Source organism: Prionailurus bengalensis, chromosome B2 (assembly GCF_016509475.1).
Source record: "Prionailurus bengalensis isolate Pbe53 chromosome B2, Fcat_Pben_1.1_paternal_pri, whole genome shotgun sequence".
Lineage (NCBI taxonomy): Eukaryota > Metazoa > Chordata > Mammalia > Carnivora > Felidae > Prionailurus > Prionailurus bengalensis.
The window spans coordinates 125,314,902-125,327,213 of NC_057349.1; the positions used below are offsets into that span (position 1 = coordinate 125,314,902).

The 12,312-nt window shown below is 42.5% G+C and overlaps 1 protein-coding gene across 2 annotated transcripts in view; it reads left to right on the forward strand.

The window, feature by feature from the left end:
* The window catches only part of ECT2L (epithelial cell transforming 2 like), an 82,404-nt gene that overhangs the window by 49,439 nt on the left and 20,653 nt on the right, over window positions 1–12,312 (forward strand). For both annotated transcript variants that reach the window (XM_043592459.1, XM_043592460.1), the window contains exons 11-14: window positions 2,929–3,021; window positions 5,062–5,244; window positions 7,534–7,637; window positions 8,110–8,235. In XM_043592459.1, coding sequence (XP_043448394.1) covers window positions 2,929–3,021; window positions 5,062–5,244; window positions 7,534–7,637; window positions 8,110–8,235 — 506 coding nt within the window. The remainder of the gene's footprint in view (window positions 1–2,928; window positions 3,022–5,061; window positions 5,245–7,533; window positions 7,638–8,109; window positions 8,236–12,312) is intronic.

The following is a 12,312-nucleotide window of genomic DNA, read 5'->3' on the forward strand; positions in this document are numbered from 1 at the left end:
GGGAGAAGCACTGGTCTATGCCGACTACTTTCCTCACCCTTCCTTCGCTCCTCATTTCACGCACACCGACACTCTTCCTGGAAACTCTCCTCCTCTCTCCGTTCCCGGAACACCACCCTCTCCCTGCGCTGCCTCTTCCGTCAGCGGGCCCTTCCTGGGGTCCTTTGCCGGCTCCCCGCCCTCTGCGAGCTGTCCGGCCTTTCCCACCACCGCGCTCTCTCCCTGGACAACCTCACCCACTCCCGACTCTAAATCCGATCCATGTGCCCGGGACTCCCAAATTTGTGCTTCCGGCTCTGCGATCTCCCAGCTGCACACTCATAGCTAGCTCGACGTCCTCATACGAATGTTTAGTTTGGGCATCCAGGAGGCATCTCAGAGTTAACATACCTAAAAGGCCGGGTTGCCCCCTCAGCACCAAACCCCCCCCACCTGGCCCGGGATTCCTCGGTTAGGGTATCGTCATTCGCTCAGTTGCTTCATAAGCCCCAAACCTAAAATTTATCTGTTTTGGACATTATTTAAACATTTTCAAGCAACTTTACGAAGGTATAAGTGACACCTAATAAGCCGTACTGTTTAAAGGGTGCCATTGGCCTAATTTTGACATATGGATACGTGCCCTGTGAAACCATAAAACATCAAGGTAACGAACCTAGTCACCACCCCCCCTTCTTCATGCCACTCTGTAATTTTTCTCTCCTACTTCTCCCCACCCCCAGCCATGAATCAACTGTCCTTTCCTTCACAATATATTCGCTTGTATTTTATAGAATTTTCTATAAATGGAACCATACATACATCGTGCACTCTTTTTTGTCAGGCTTCTTTCACTCAGAAGAATTATTTTAGGTCCATCCATTTGATGCTTGTATCAATGGCCCACTGTTTTTTTATTGCTGGGAATTATTGCATCGTACACATATACCACAGTTGGTTCAGTCACTTGTTGATAGATGTTTGATATTTGAGTTCTTTCCAGTTCCTGGGTCTTACATATAAAGCTGGTATGAGCCTATGTGTGAACATATGCTTTTATTTCTCTGGATAAATACCTAGGAGTAGAATAGCTGGGTCATACGATCAGTGTTAACTATTTATTTTGTTAATATTTATTTTTCACACACACACACACACACGGAGCGGGAGAGGGGCAGAGAAAGAGGGAGACAAAATCCAAAGCAGGCTCCAGGCTCTGGGCTGTCAGCACAGAGCCCGATGCGGGGCTCGAACCCACAAGCTGGGAGATCATGACCTGAGCCCAAGTCGGTCGCTCAACCGACTGAGCCACCCAGGCGCCCCTGGTGTTAACTTTTTAAACAGCGGCTAAGCTGTTTTCCAAAGTGGTTGTAGAATTTTTCATTTCCACTAGCAGTGTATGAGAACTTGAGTTGTGTAGCACCCCCACACTGGGTACTAGTCTCCTTAAATTTACCCATTTGTGTGGGTGTGCAGTAGTATTTCATTGTGGTTTTAGTTTGTAGTTTCCTAATGACCGATAATACTGAACATATTTTCATGTGCTTATTTGCCGTTCATTTGTCTTCCTTGCTGCAGTGTCTGTTCAAATCGTTTGCTCATTTTTCAAATTAGGTTGTGTGTTGTCTTACTGAGAACTCTGTATGTAGTCTAGAAAACTGATTTGCAAATATTTCCTCCCACCCTGGGACTTATCTTCTCCTTCTCTGAACAATCCCTTTTGAAGAGATGAAGTTCTTAATTTTTGTGAAGTCAAATTTGTTTTTTTTTTCTTTTATAGAGTATGCTTTCGGTGTCATATCTGAAAACTCTTTACCCGACTCAAGTTCACAAGACTTCTCCTATGCTTTCTTCTAAATTATGTATTGTTTTGACTTTTAGGTTTCTGATCCATTGATTTGTTTGTGTTACATAGTGTTAAAGGTACAGGTTGAAGTTTTGTGGGTTCTTTTCCTTAACATACGGATATCTCATTTTCCACCGCCATTTCTTGTAAAGACCGCCTCTTCTCCGTGCCTTCCTTTTGCATCTTTGTTGAAATCAGTTGAGCACATATATGTAGGTATACCTATGGACTCTACTGATTTCACTGGACCATTTGTCAGTTAAAAGATTAGACCCCAGTAGGGCTTCCTGGGTGGCTCAGTTAGCTAAGCACCCAACTCTAGATTTTGGCTCAGGTCATGATCTCGCGGTTTGTGAGACTGAGCCCCACATCAGGCTCTGCGCTATCAGCACGAAGCCTGCTTGGGATTCTCTCTTTTCCTCTCTCTCTCTGCCCCTCACCCTCTTCCCCTCTCTCTCAAAAGCGAATATATAAACTTAAAAAACAAGGACTAGACCCCAGTAAACGAAACACATCCCAACCTTTCAGCCACTGCCATCTTTTCCCAAACAATTGAAACAGTTTGAGGTAATTTGTTTATTCTTAGACCACAAAGAGTTAAAATATATAGCCCAATATATTAGTTTCATTCAAAGTAATTCACTCTATGTGCTGAATTTAATAATTCCATCTTTATGCTGTGTCACTGAAGAAGGGGTGAAATTAATGCCATACTTAATTTTGACCGCTGTATTCAAGTTTCAAGAGTTTTAAATCTGTATTCTTACAATGAGACTTCTCCTTTGAGTCAAACTATTTTCGAAAATGTATGTAGACTTTTCTCTGCCTTTGGCCTGAGTATTCTGAATTTGAAAATAAGCACCAGGTCAAACCTCATGCCATCTCTCTCCACCCTGTTGTGTAGTCCCCATAGATTAAGTGTTTGGACCTCGGCACTTAGGGGTGAGCTGTGAAGTGTTTGTGGACTGTTCCATGAGGGATTTGGATCGAAGATGAGAAGTCCTCGCGGCCTTTCTTAGCCAGCTTAGTGCTCCTAAGTAATACTTAACTGTTCCAAGGCAAAACCTGTGAGTAAACTAATGACAGTATTTTTGACTGCGCAGAGGCAGGAATAGAAGTTCTTTCTCAGCTGTCTCAGCTAACTGGCACGTTCTTTACTGCCCCCACTGGGATTGCAACTGGCTCTTACCAACACAGTAAGTACACGGGGCTGACCACAGTGCCCGGTAACATCCACCAACTCCAGGGTCACCAAAAGACACAGCACAGCTAATAATACCGGTTCTGACTCATGTCAATTACTGTCTTCCATTCTTTCTCTGAAGGAATGCTGTCGCTATTCAAACTATGTCATTGCCTGCCGCTCAGTCATTTGCTTAGAAAGGGGTTATTTATTGCAGATATTCGCTTCAAACCATCATGTGGACAAACTCTATTGAAAACATCATGTTTTTAAATATATAATTTATTGTCAAGTTAGCTAACATACAGTGTATACGGTGTGCTCTTGGCTTCGGGAGTAGATTCCCGTGATTCATCACTTACATACAACACCCAGTGCTCATCCCAACAAGTGCCCTCCTCAATGCCCGTCACCGATTTTCCCGCCCCCCCGCCCCCCCCGCTCTCCCACTCTCTTCCACTCTGTTTGTTCTCTGCATTTAAATGTCTCTTACGGTTTGTCTCCCTCTCTGTTTGTGACTGTATATATATTTTTTTTCATTCCTTTCCCCCATGGCCTTCTGTTAAGTTTTTCAACTTCTACATGTGAGTGAAAACATGATTGTCTGTCTTTCTCTGGCTGACTTATTTCACTCAGCATAATACCCTCCAGTTCCATCCACGCTGTTGCAAATGGCAGGATTTCATTCTTTTTCATTGCTGAGTGAGTATTCCATTGTATATATAAACCACATCTTCTTGATCTATTCATCGGTTGATGCACATTTGGGAAAACGTCATTTTTAACAGTTAAACGTGTATAGTTGCTGATCTAGAGAAATAATAAAGAATAATTCTTCTTAGTGAGATATAATCAATATAGTGTCATTTGGAAATAAGAATTGCAGCTCTAGAGTGATGGTGAAGGGGCTTGCTCAGGTTCCAACTCAACTGCATTATCTGAGAGGAAAAACAAAGATAAAATACATCTGCGAGCAAAATTTGATTTAGATACTAAAAGTTGCAAATATTGAATCTAAATGTGACATGGGCTGACCAGCAAGAGGACCACATTGCTCTGCTACAGTAATGGTAATATAATCATTTCCCCCTTTAAAACTCCCTGGCCTCCTATTACCTGGGTTTGGGGCCACGTAGAAACCATGTAAAGCATGACTTCTCTAATGCCAGATGCCAAAAGACTTTCGAGCCTGGGAAAAACTGGCATGATTGGAACTTGTAAGGGACAAGTTTCCACATATCTACAGAAAGCACATTGGCCTGATAGATTTTTGTAGCCGAAGTCACTCGTTCACTTTAGTTTATATCACTGCATTGCCATGTGATAGCATATGGGGCCTTATGGAGAGGGGACATCAGCCTGGCAGGGTGGGACATCAGCCTGCACACACTGTTCTTTCTGGGGAAGCTTTTCTTCTTTTTCTCCTCCTCTGTCTCCTCTGCCTTCTGTTCGTCCTCCTTTTCCCTCTCTTCTTCTTAGTTTTCTTCTAGGGAAACATCTTCTAAAGAGTTGTCCATGTCTATCAATAAAAATGAGGGACAGGAATCAAATAAGGCTACCTATCCATCCGGGACAGAAAATCAGATTTCACATGCCACAGTATCATTCAGTAATTGATTTTCGAGGAGAGAACTCTCTTAAGCACCCATTACAGTTTTAGAGAGAGATTTAGAGAGAGAGAGCAACTTGACATGATGTAAGAAAGCTAGAGGGTTGGCGAGCCCAAGATGACTCTGGATGGCATGATGGGGAAGCCAGGCCGAGTGGGATTTTCTTGTATGTTCTTTTTTAGGATGTAAAGCAAAGTCAGTATATTCTTACCCAGATGGCCACTCTGCTTCCTGATCTACAAAGCCAGCGGCTACTTAATTTTGTTTTCAAATATAACATGTCAGCCTTACCTATCAAAGAATAGATAGGTATTTGAAATTATTCATTGTGTGCTTCTTGAGTTTGTAATTTTACCTTTGAAAGGAGACCATGGGTATTTATCTTAGTCTTCTAAGGAGAAAGATATTAAGCCTGCAATAATAAAAGGAGAAACTACTGTCAGTTCTCAGTGATTGGCTGGGACGACCGTGGGAAAGGGATCCCTTTGGCATCTACTTCAGTGAGTCAAAGCTGCAGATGTGGTCCAGCCTCGCGGACTTTCTGGAAGACACCTTGAAATCAGTAAGGAAACAGTTAAGTCCTCTCTTCAAGGAGTTGCAAAAGAACATCAGTGCCAAGATAATAGGTAAGAACTCTTGCTACTTTTGTTGCAGGTGAGTTATGAGGCTTATTCTGCTTCCGCAGCAAATACAAGTTTAGGAATGGCTCAAGCGAACATTCACCTTTGCACCTGTTCAGTAAAACTTGATTCCCTTTGTCCTTCATATCTCCTTTCGAATGTAAGGAATAGCCAATGAGAACAAATATGTTCATCTTCAAAATGCTGAAGCTAGTTCATTTTATTTATTTATTTTTTTTTTAATTATTTTTTTTCCAACGTTTTATTTTTACTTTTGGGACAGAGAGAGACAGAGCATGAATGGGGGAGGGGCAGAGAGAGAGGGAGACACAGAATCGGAAACAGGCTCCAGTCTCTGAGCCATCAGCCCAGAGCCTGACGCGGGGCTCGAACTCCCGGACCGCGAGATCGTGACCTGGCTGAAGTCGGACGCTTAACCGACTGTGCCACCCAGGCGCCCCAAAGCTAGTTCATTTTAAATGATACCGTCTGACTAATCCTGTGCCAGGCAGTTGACCTAGACAAAACTCACTAAGTGTTTGCTAGGCCAGAGGGCTCTGCCCTTTTTCCCACCACAATCTGCTCTAAAAGGTAAGCTCCTCTTAGACACAGCACCCATTACTTAAATTGCTCTGGGGTGGTGTTCTATTTATTTTCTATATAAAATCCTCAATTTGGTGATGGGCTCCATGGTCCTCCGCTGAGCCCACTGGCATCACTGAATTTATTTTCCCATTCACACTCCTTACTCATGACTGATTTATCACAATAGAGTCTTGGAAACAGTTTTCTGTATTGGACCTTCCCCTAAGTCAGTCCCTCCTTTAAAATGAGGGTGGGTTTTTTTGGTTTGTTTTGTTTGTTTATCATCTGGTAAACCCTCCCATCTTTAACTGCCTATTCAATTTATCCCTAACTGTTCCCATCTACCTTAAACACCCCTGAAATCAAGCCAGTAGTTAGTTGTGTCTTACTTCTTCCTTCCCTTCCCTGCCCTGTTTCTTATTGATGTCTTTTGCCACAATAACTGTCTGTACAAGAGCCATAAAACACAGCTATACATGTAGATATTTTACGTCAGTATATGTTCTGCATCTCTTTACATCAGTGCCTCCAAAACAGGGCAAAACTGGGAGAGCTATTCTTGGTTTCATGTACTATCCACTTGACCACATTTAGTGGATGTTCAGCCAATACTGAAAAATGCTTATGAGGCTATAAATAGGGAGAAATTATTTCTCCTGGTTTTTTCATAGGTATTAAGGACCAAAAAGAAAAGCGAGAAAGTTAGCTTTTTCAAGATAGAAGAATTTTTTAAATGTTTATTTATTTATTTTGAGAGAGAGAGAGAGAGAGAAAGAGAGAGAGCAAGCACACGCAGCAGAGAGGCAGAAAAAGAGGGAGGGAGGATCCCAAGCAGGCTCCATGCTGTCAGCACAGAACTTGATGTGGGGCTTGATCCCACGAACTGTGAGATCATGACCTGAGCCAAGATCAAGAGTTAGACACTTGGGGCGCCTGGGTGGCACAGTCGGTTAAGCGTCCGACTTCGGCCAGGTCACGATCTCGCGGTCTGTGAGTTCGAGCCCCGCGTCGGGCTCTGGGCTGATGGCTCAGAGCCTGGAGCCTGTTTCCGATTCTGTGTCTCCCTCTCTCTCTGCCCCTCCCCCGTTCATGCTCTGTCTCTCTCTGTCACAAAAATAAATAAACGTTGAAAAAAAAATTAAAAAAAAAAAAAGAGTTGGACACTTAATCGACTGTGTCACCCAGGTGTACCAAGAGAAGAATTTTTAAATAATATTTGTAAGCAAGAAGAAGTTAAATGGAATAAAATCATTTTCACATAAATGTATGTTGTTTAAAACACTAAAAAACATAAAAGATGTCTGTGTAACTATGTGTGTATGTTATTTCCTGTAGACTTAAAGTATTTATGTACTTGAGCCCATAGATAAAGGGGAGTGAGGAGACATTTTGGGTGGGATTGAGAATCTACAATTTAAACTTACAAGATTTATTTTCACATGTTCCCTCCTTATTGCCCAATTTATATATTCTATTTAATGTCAGCCTTACCAGGATGGGTACTTTTTCGTATGCTGCACATTTGGTTACTCTTGATCAATTTATATTTTATCATGGTAGATAGCCCCCATGGCATAGTGGAATTTTGCTTTTTATTCTTCACATTGTTATCCACTAAAAAGCAATGGTGAGGATTGAATTGTTTTTCTGCTTGATCACATCTCTCTTACGTAAATCAATTACAAGGCAGATGGCCTTATATATTCGCAGGGCAATTCATGTTTGACCACATGAGTGTGGCTAACATTCTGAATAACCAAGAAATTGCACAAGCTCTGGCAGATGGATTGATGGAACTTTCAAAAGATAATTCTGTAAGTGTTCCTTCAAAGAAAGCCAACCTTTTTCTTTTTTTTTTTTTTCGAAGAAGGCCAACTTAAAAAACCCAATACTTAAATACATTTTTAGTTTGCATTGATGTTTTTTTTAACCATATTATCTCTTTGTATGAACAATTCCCCTGAGAGATTATATCAGGTTGTAAAACACAGCCACTGAGAGATGCTGGACAATAAGAGAACCAAAATTAACTACAAAGTACCATTTACAGATTTTAGTTGAATAATACTTTGTTTCCTAGACTTAAATTAAGGTAGAAAGAAGAAAACGCTGCTCTTTTCTGCTGCACTTTGATCGACCTGTATTTCAGATGAATGTTTTTTTAAATTTTTTTTTTTAACGTGTATTTATTTTGGGGACAGAGAGAGACAGAGCATGAACGGGGTTCAGATGAATGTTTTCATTGGAATTTCTTTTTTTCTTCTGGTGGGGGGTTGATTTTTTTAGGACAAACCTCTGGAATTTTTGTCAAATTTTCTGCTGAAGAGAAGTAGTAAAGAAAGCAAGGATTTTGGAGAAGATGTTATTCTGACAAAATGTGACCCCAAAGCAACATTCGATTTATTCATGAAGGTAAGGTTATTGCTGTGCTGTTAGACACACGTGGTTAAGAAATTCATACACAGTAATGATAATTCTACTTGGAAAGCTTTCAACTTGTCATTTTTCCTACGAATTTCCTTCTCATGGATTATTATAAAAAAAGGGTGTTTTGTAGTTTCCTAATCAGAGTGAAGCCACTTAATGCCGGAAGCTGCACTCCTTGACTAGAGAGACACGGTCTGGGCCCCGGGAACAGAGTCCATCATTTGCATTAAGCAGCTTGCTCAGTGGAGTCCTGAGATTGATTCGAGAGAAAACTTAAGAAAAAATTTTTTTCAACGTTTATTCATTTTTGAGAGACAGAGCAAGAGCAGGACTGGGCAGAGAGAGAGAGGGAGACACAGAATCCGAAGCAGGCTCCAGGCTCTGAGCTGTCCGCACAGAGCCCGACTTGGGATTCGAACCCACAGACTGTGAGATCATGACCTGAGCTGAAGTTGGACGCTTAACCACTTGCTGGGTGAGCCACCCAGACGCCCCAAGAAAATGGTTTCATTTGCAATCCAGGACATTTTTTTTTAAAATAAAAGTAGGATGTGTTCTTTTCTTAGTTGAAATTCAGATTCATAAAAGGAAAAAAGGTGGGTTCAAAGCCAGTTCTTCAAGCAAACAAGAATAATTTTGCCAGTACTATGTTCAGAATCCACCCATTCTTGGTTCAGTGAAATAATACAGATTCAGGAAATACGGAAAACCGCATTGTCATTCAGAGAGCTGGTTTCTAAGACAATATCACTTCAGATGATGTCCATAGAATGTCATGTGATGCCCATAGAAAAATCACCTCTTGCTTCAAGGCTGGGGACACCACCCCAAACACAGACTCACCATGGAGACTGTTAGTGGGAATAGACCTGTGAGTTCTATCAAGCAGGCAAATAACAGGCTATTAACCTGCTATTCTGGAAGCCTCTCTTCACACTTCTTTAGTGGACAGCACAGTGGAGGAGAGGCAACCACGGAGGACCTTCCGGCAGCAGCGTCCCCTCTGCCAAGTCCCCAGATTGCTCAGCAAAATGAAAGCCATGCAGTTATGCACACCCACCCCTTGGTTGTTACCAGAGCAGGACCCTTGGTTTAACCTGCCCCCCACCCCCACGAAGTGACTTATTTTTCTCAAGCACAAGCTTCCTTTCGAAGAAGAGTCTTAAGACATTTTCAGGGACATCTAAGCCTTTTATAGGTCAGAGCCCTGCTTCCCTCATGCCCCATCTCTGAATCTGTCTTTTCAAAAGACTCTTGCAGACCACGCATTAGTCAGGTTCTCCAGAGAACCAGAAGTAATAGGAGATATATATACGTATATATGTGTGTATTGTGTATATATGTATATATATGTGTATATATGTATATATGTGTATATACATATATAATATTTAATTTAATTTTAATATATATTATGTCTAATATATCTAATATGTATATTTATCCGCACTGTCAGCACAGAGCCCGGTGTGGGGCTTGAACCCACAAATCGTGAGATTGTGACCTGAGCGGAAATTAATAGTTGGACGCTTCACTGAGTGGGCCGCCCAGGCGCCCCTAAACATCTAATCATTTTGATAAAATAACACAGAATGTTTGGACTTCAAGTTGCCTCGTTGCTGGGAAGCAGGCCTGCTAATGTCCCATCACCTGCCAGTAATAGAAGTACAGAATCCGAAGACTCAATGCCTAGAAATGTCCTTGATTTAAAACAAAAATCAAATTAGGAAAAATATGTGTTACATTCTTATTTGGTTTTCTATTATTTAATATTTAAGAGTTTGTGCACAAAGCCCACGAAACAAAGTCGGGGACTTCCAGGAAGAAAAACCACAGCTTAAACATAGGTGTGGAATTAGGATACAATAGAGAAATCGAGTTTCTCCACACATCGGAGTTTATTTTTTAAACTGTAGATATTGGGGTGTCTGGGTAGCTCAGCGTCTGATTTTTTTCTCTCCGTTCAGGTCTTGAGCTCGGGCTCCTGAGTTCAAGCCTGGCATTGGACTCCGTGCTGGGCATGGAGCCTACTTAAAAACGGCAAATGCATAAATAATAAATAAACTGTAGATATTTGTCCTGAAGAACACACAAACTTAACAGCCATAGGAATGGAAAATAACGGTTTCTGCTGGGATAATTGGTTTAGACCATTCCATAGGGGATTCTGTAAGAGGACTTGCCTGCCAAATCCAGGACCAGACACACACACACACACACACACACACAGAGCTGTTTCTGAAGGTATGACCGGGCAGGGCCTACCCTCCATCCAGATGGCCCAGACTCTGCCCATATATGTATATACAGATAGAGGTATATGCACATGTCTGTCTGTCTATCTGTCTACCTACCATCTGTCCAATCAGATCCTATCTGTCTCCCTGGGCAGTAGTGACTCACTCTAGTGTTTACACTGATACTGTACAACCATGGCAACAGGTTACAAGCAGACCCATGGTTGTTCCTGAGTTCTACCTGTCATTTTCACAGCTATTTCTGCCCCTAATTCAGGCACTGAGTGTCTTGTGGGAGAAGCATCGGCAATAATCTGGAAAAGGCAAACAAGGCAGGAAAGTTCCTACCATGTCATCAATGGCCTCCCTTATATGTCATGGAGGGAGTGAAGGCATAGGCCCACCAGCCCCAAACAGTAGTTTCCTTATAAATGTGCCAAGTTTGTTGCCCCGTCACTTCCTCTGAGTTCATCCCTAAAAAGAAAATAAGGGATGATGTCTTAAATTTAAAAATCGTCTCTGAAATGTAACGAAATTATACATATCGTATACAGTGAGAAAACTTGTTATTTTTAGATTCAAACAAAATTCACACGCCAAATCAACTTGCTATCCACAAAGAAAAATTGATGCTTAATAAAGTGGCTGCTGCTGAGCCAGAGGTGAAGCAAAGCCCCAGTGTGAGTGAACAGGTTCTCTATAACCAGGGTGGTCCGGGGGGCCGTGCAGAAGCACTCGTGCGAGCCTGCGCAACGGGATGATGTCCCGGGTGAGGCGGTCTCCCTTATATGTGAGATCCACAGACGATTCTGTCCCGTTTCGATTCTCTTAACCTTGGGTCAGTTTGAGTGTCGTTCCCATTGCATGTCTGCAGCCACGTCTATCTTTACAACTATTGGCGTCATTGTCACCACTGACGGCTTGAAGTCATCATGTCTCTATTAAATCACCAGCACTGCTGTTTACGCTGAAAGAAGAGAGTGTGTTCCATTCATAGAAACTTTGATTTTGCCAAGATTCAGAGTAGATTCCTGCCCCCCTCCCCACCCCCAGCAGGAGTATAAACACATGGCAGGCTAACAGGGGACATCCACAAATGGGGGAAGCAAAAGAAATGGTGGAAAGACTCTGGGGCAGCTGCGAAGTGCGCAGGCTCAGGTGGGACCTCTGCAAGCCGGGGAGAAGCCAGCTGACTGTGGCTGGGGGACCAGGGCTCTTACTTCGGGTAGCCATAAAGAACGGCTGCAGTTACAAAACAAAGATTCCTTTTGCCTGAGTAGAATAAGGCAAAACCCCCCAAAAATAAAAAAATAAAATAAAAAATAAACACCCAAAAACAAAGTCTTGGTTATACATTGATTTTTTTTCCCCCCACTCTCGCCATAGAACTCAAGGGGTTACCATGAGTAGTTTTATCTTTGACTAGGAAAGGCAGCAGTGATGAGCAGGAATCATCCTTACCTCTCACCACAAACCCGGGACCATTGTTCCCTTGCTAGGGAGGACCCTGCAGGCAGCAGGTGGGACTTTTTTTTTGTTTTTTGATGTGCTACTTTATATGAAAGCCACAAGGGAACATGAAGAAAGAATAAGCTCTATTTAAATGTGGAAACAGGGGCGCCTGGGTGGCGCAATCGGTTAAGCGTCCGACTTCAGCCAGGTCACGATCTCGCGGTCCGTGAGTTCGAGCCCCGCGTCGGGCTCTGGGCTGATGGCTCAGAGCCTGGAGCCTGTTTCCGATTCTGTGTCTCCCTCTCTCTCTGCCCCTCCCCCGTTCATGCTCTGTCTCTCTCTGTCCCAAAAATAAATAAACGTTGAAAAAAAA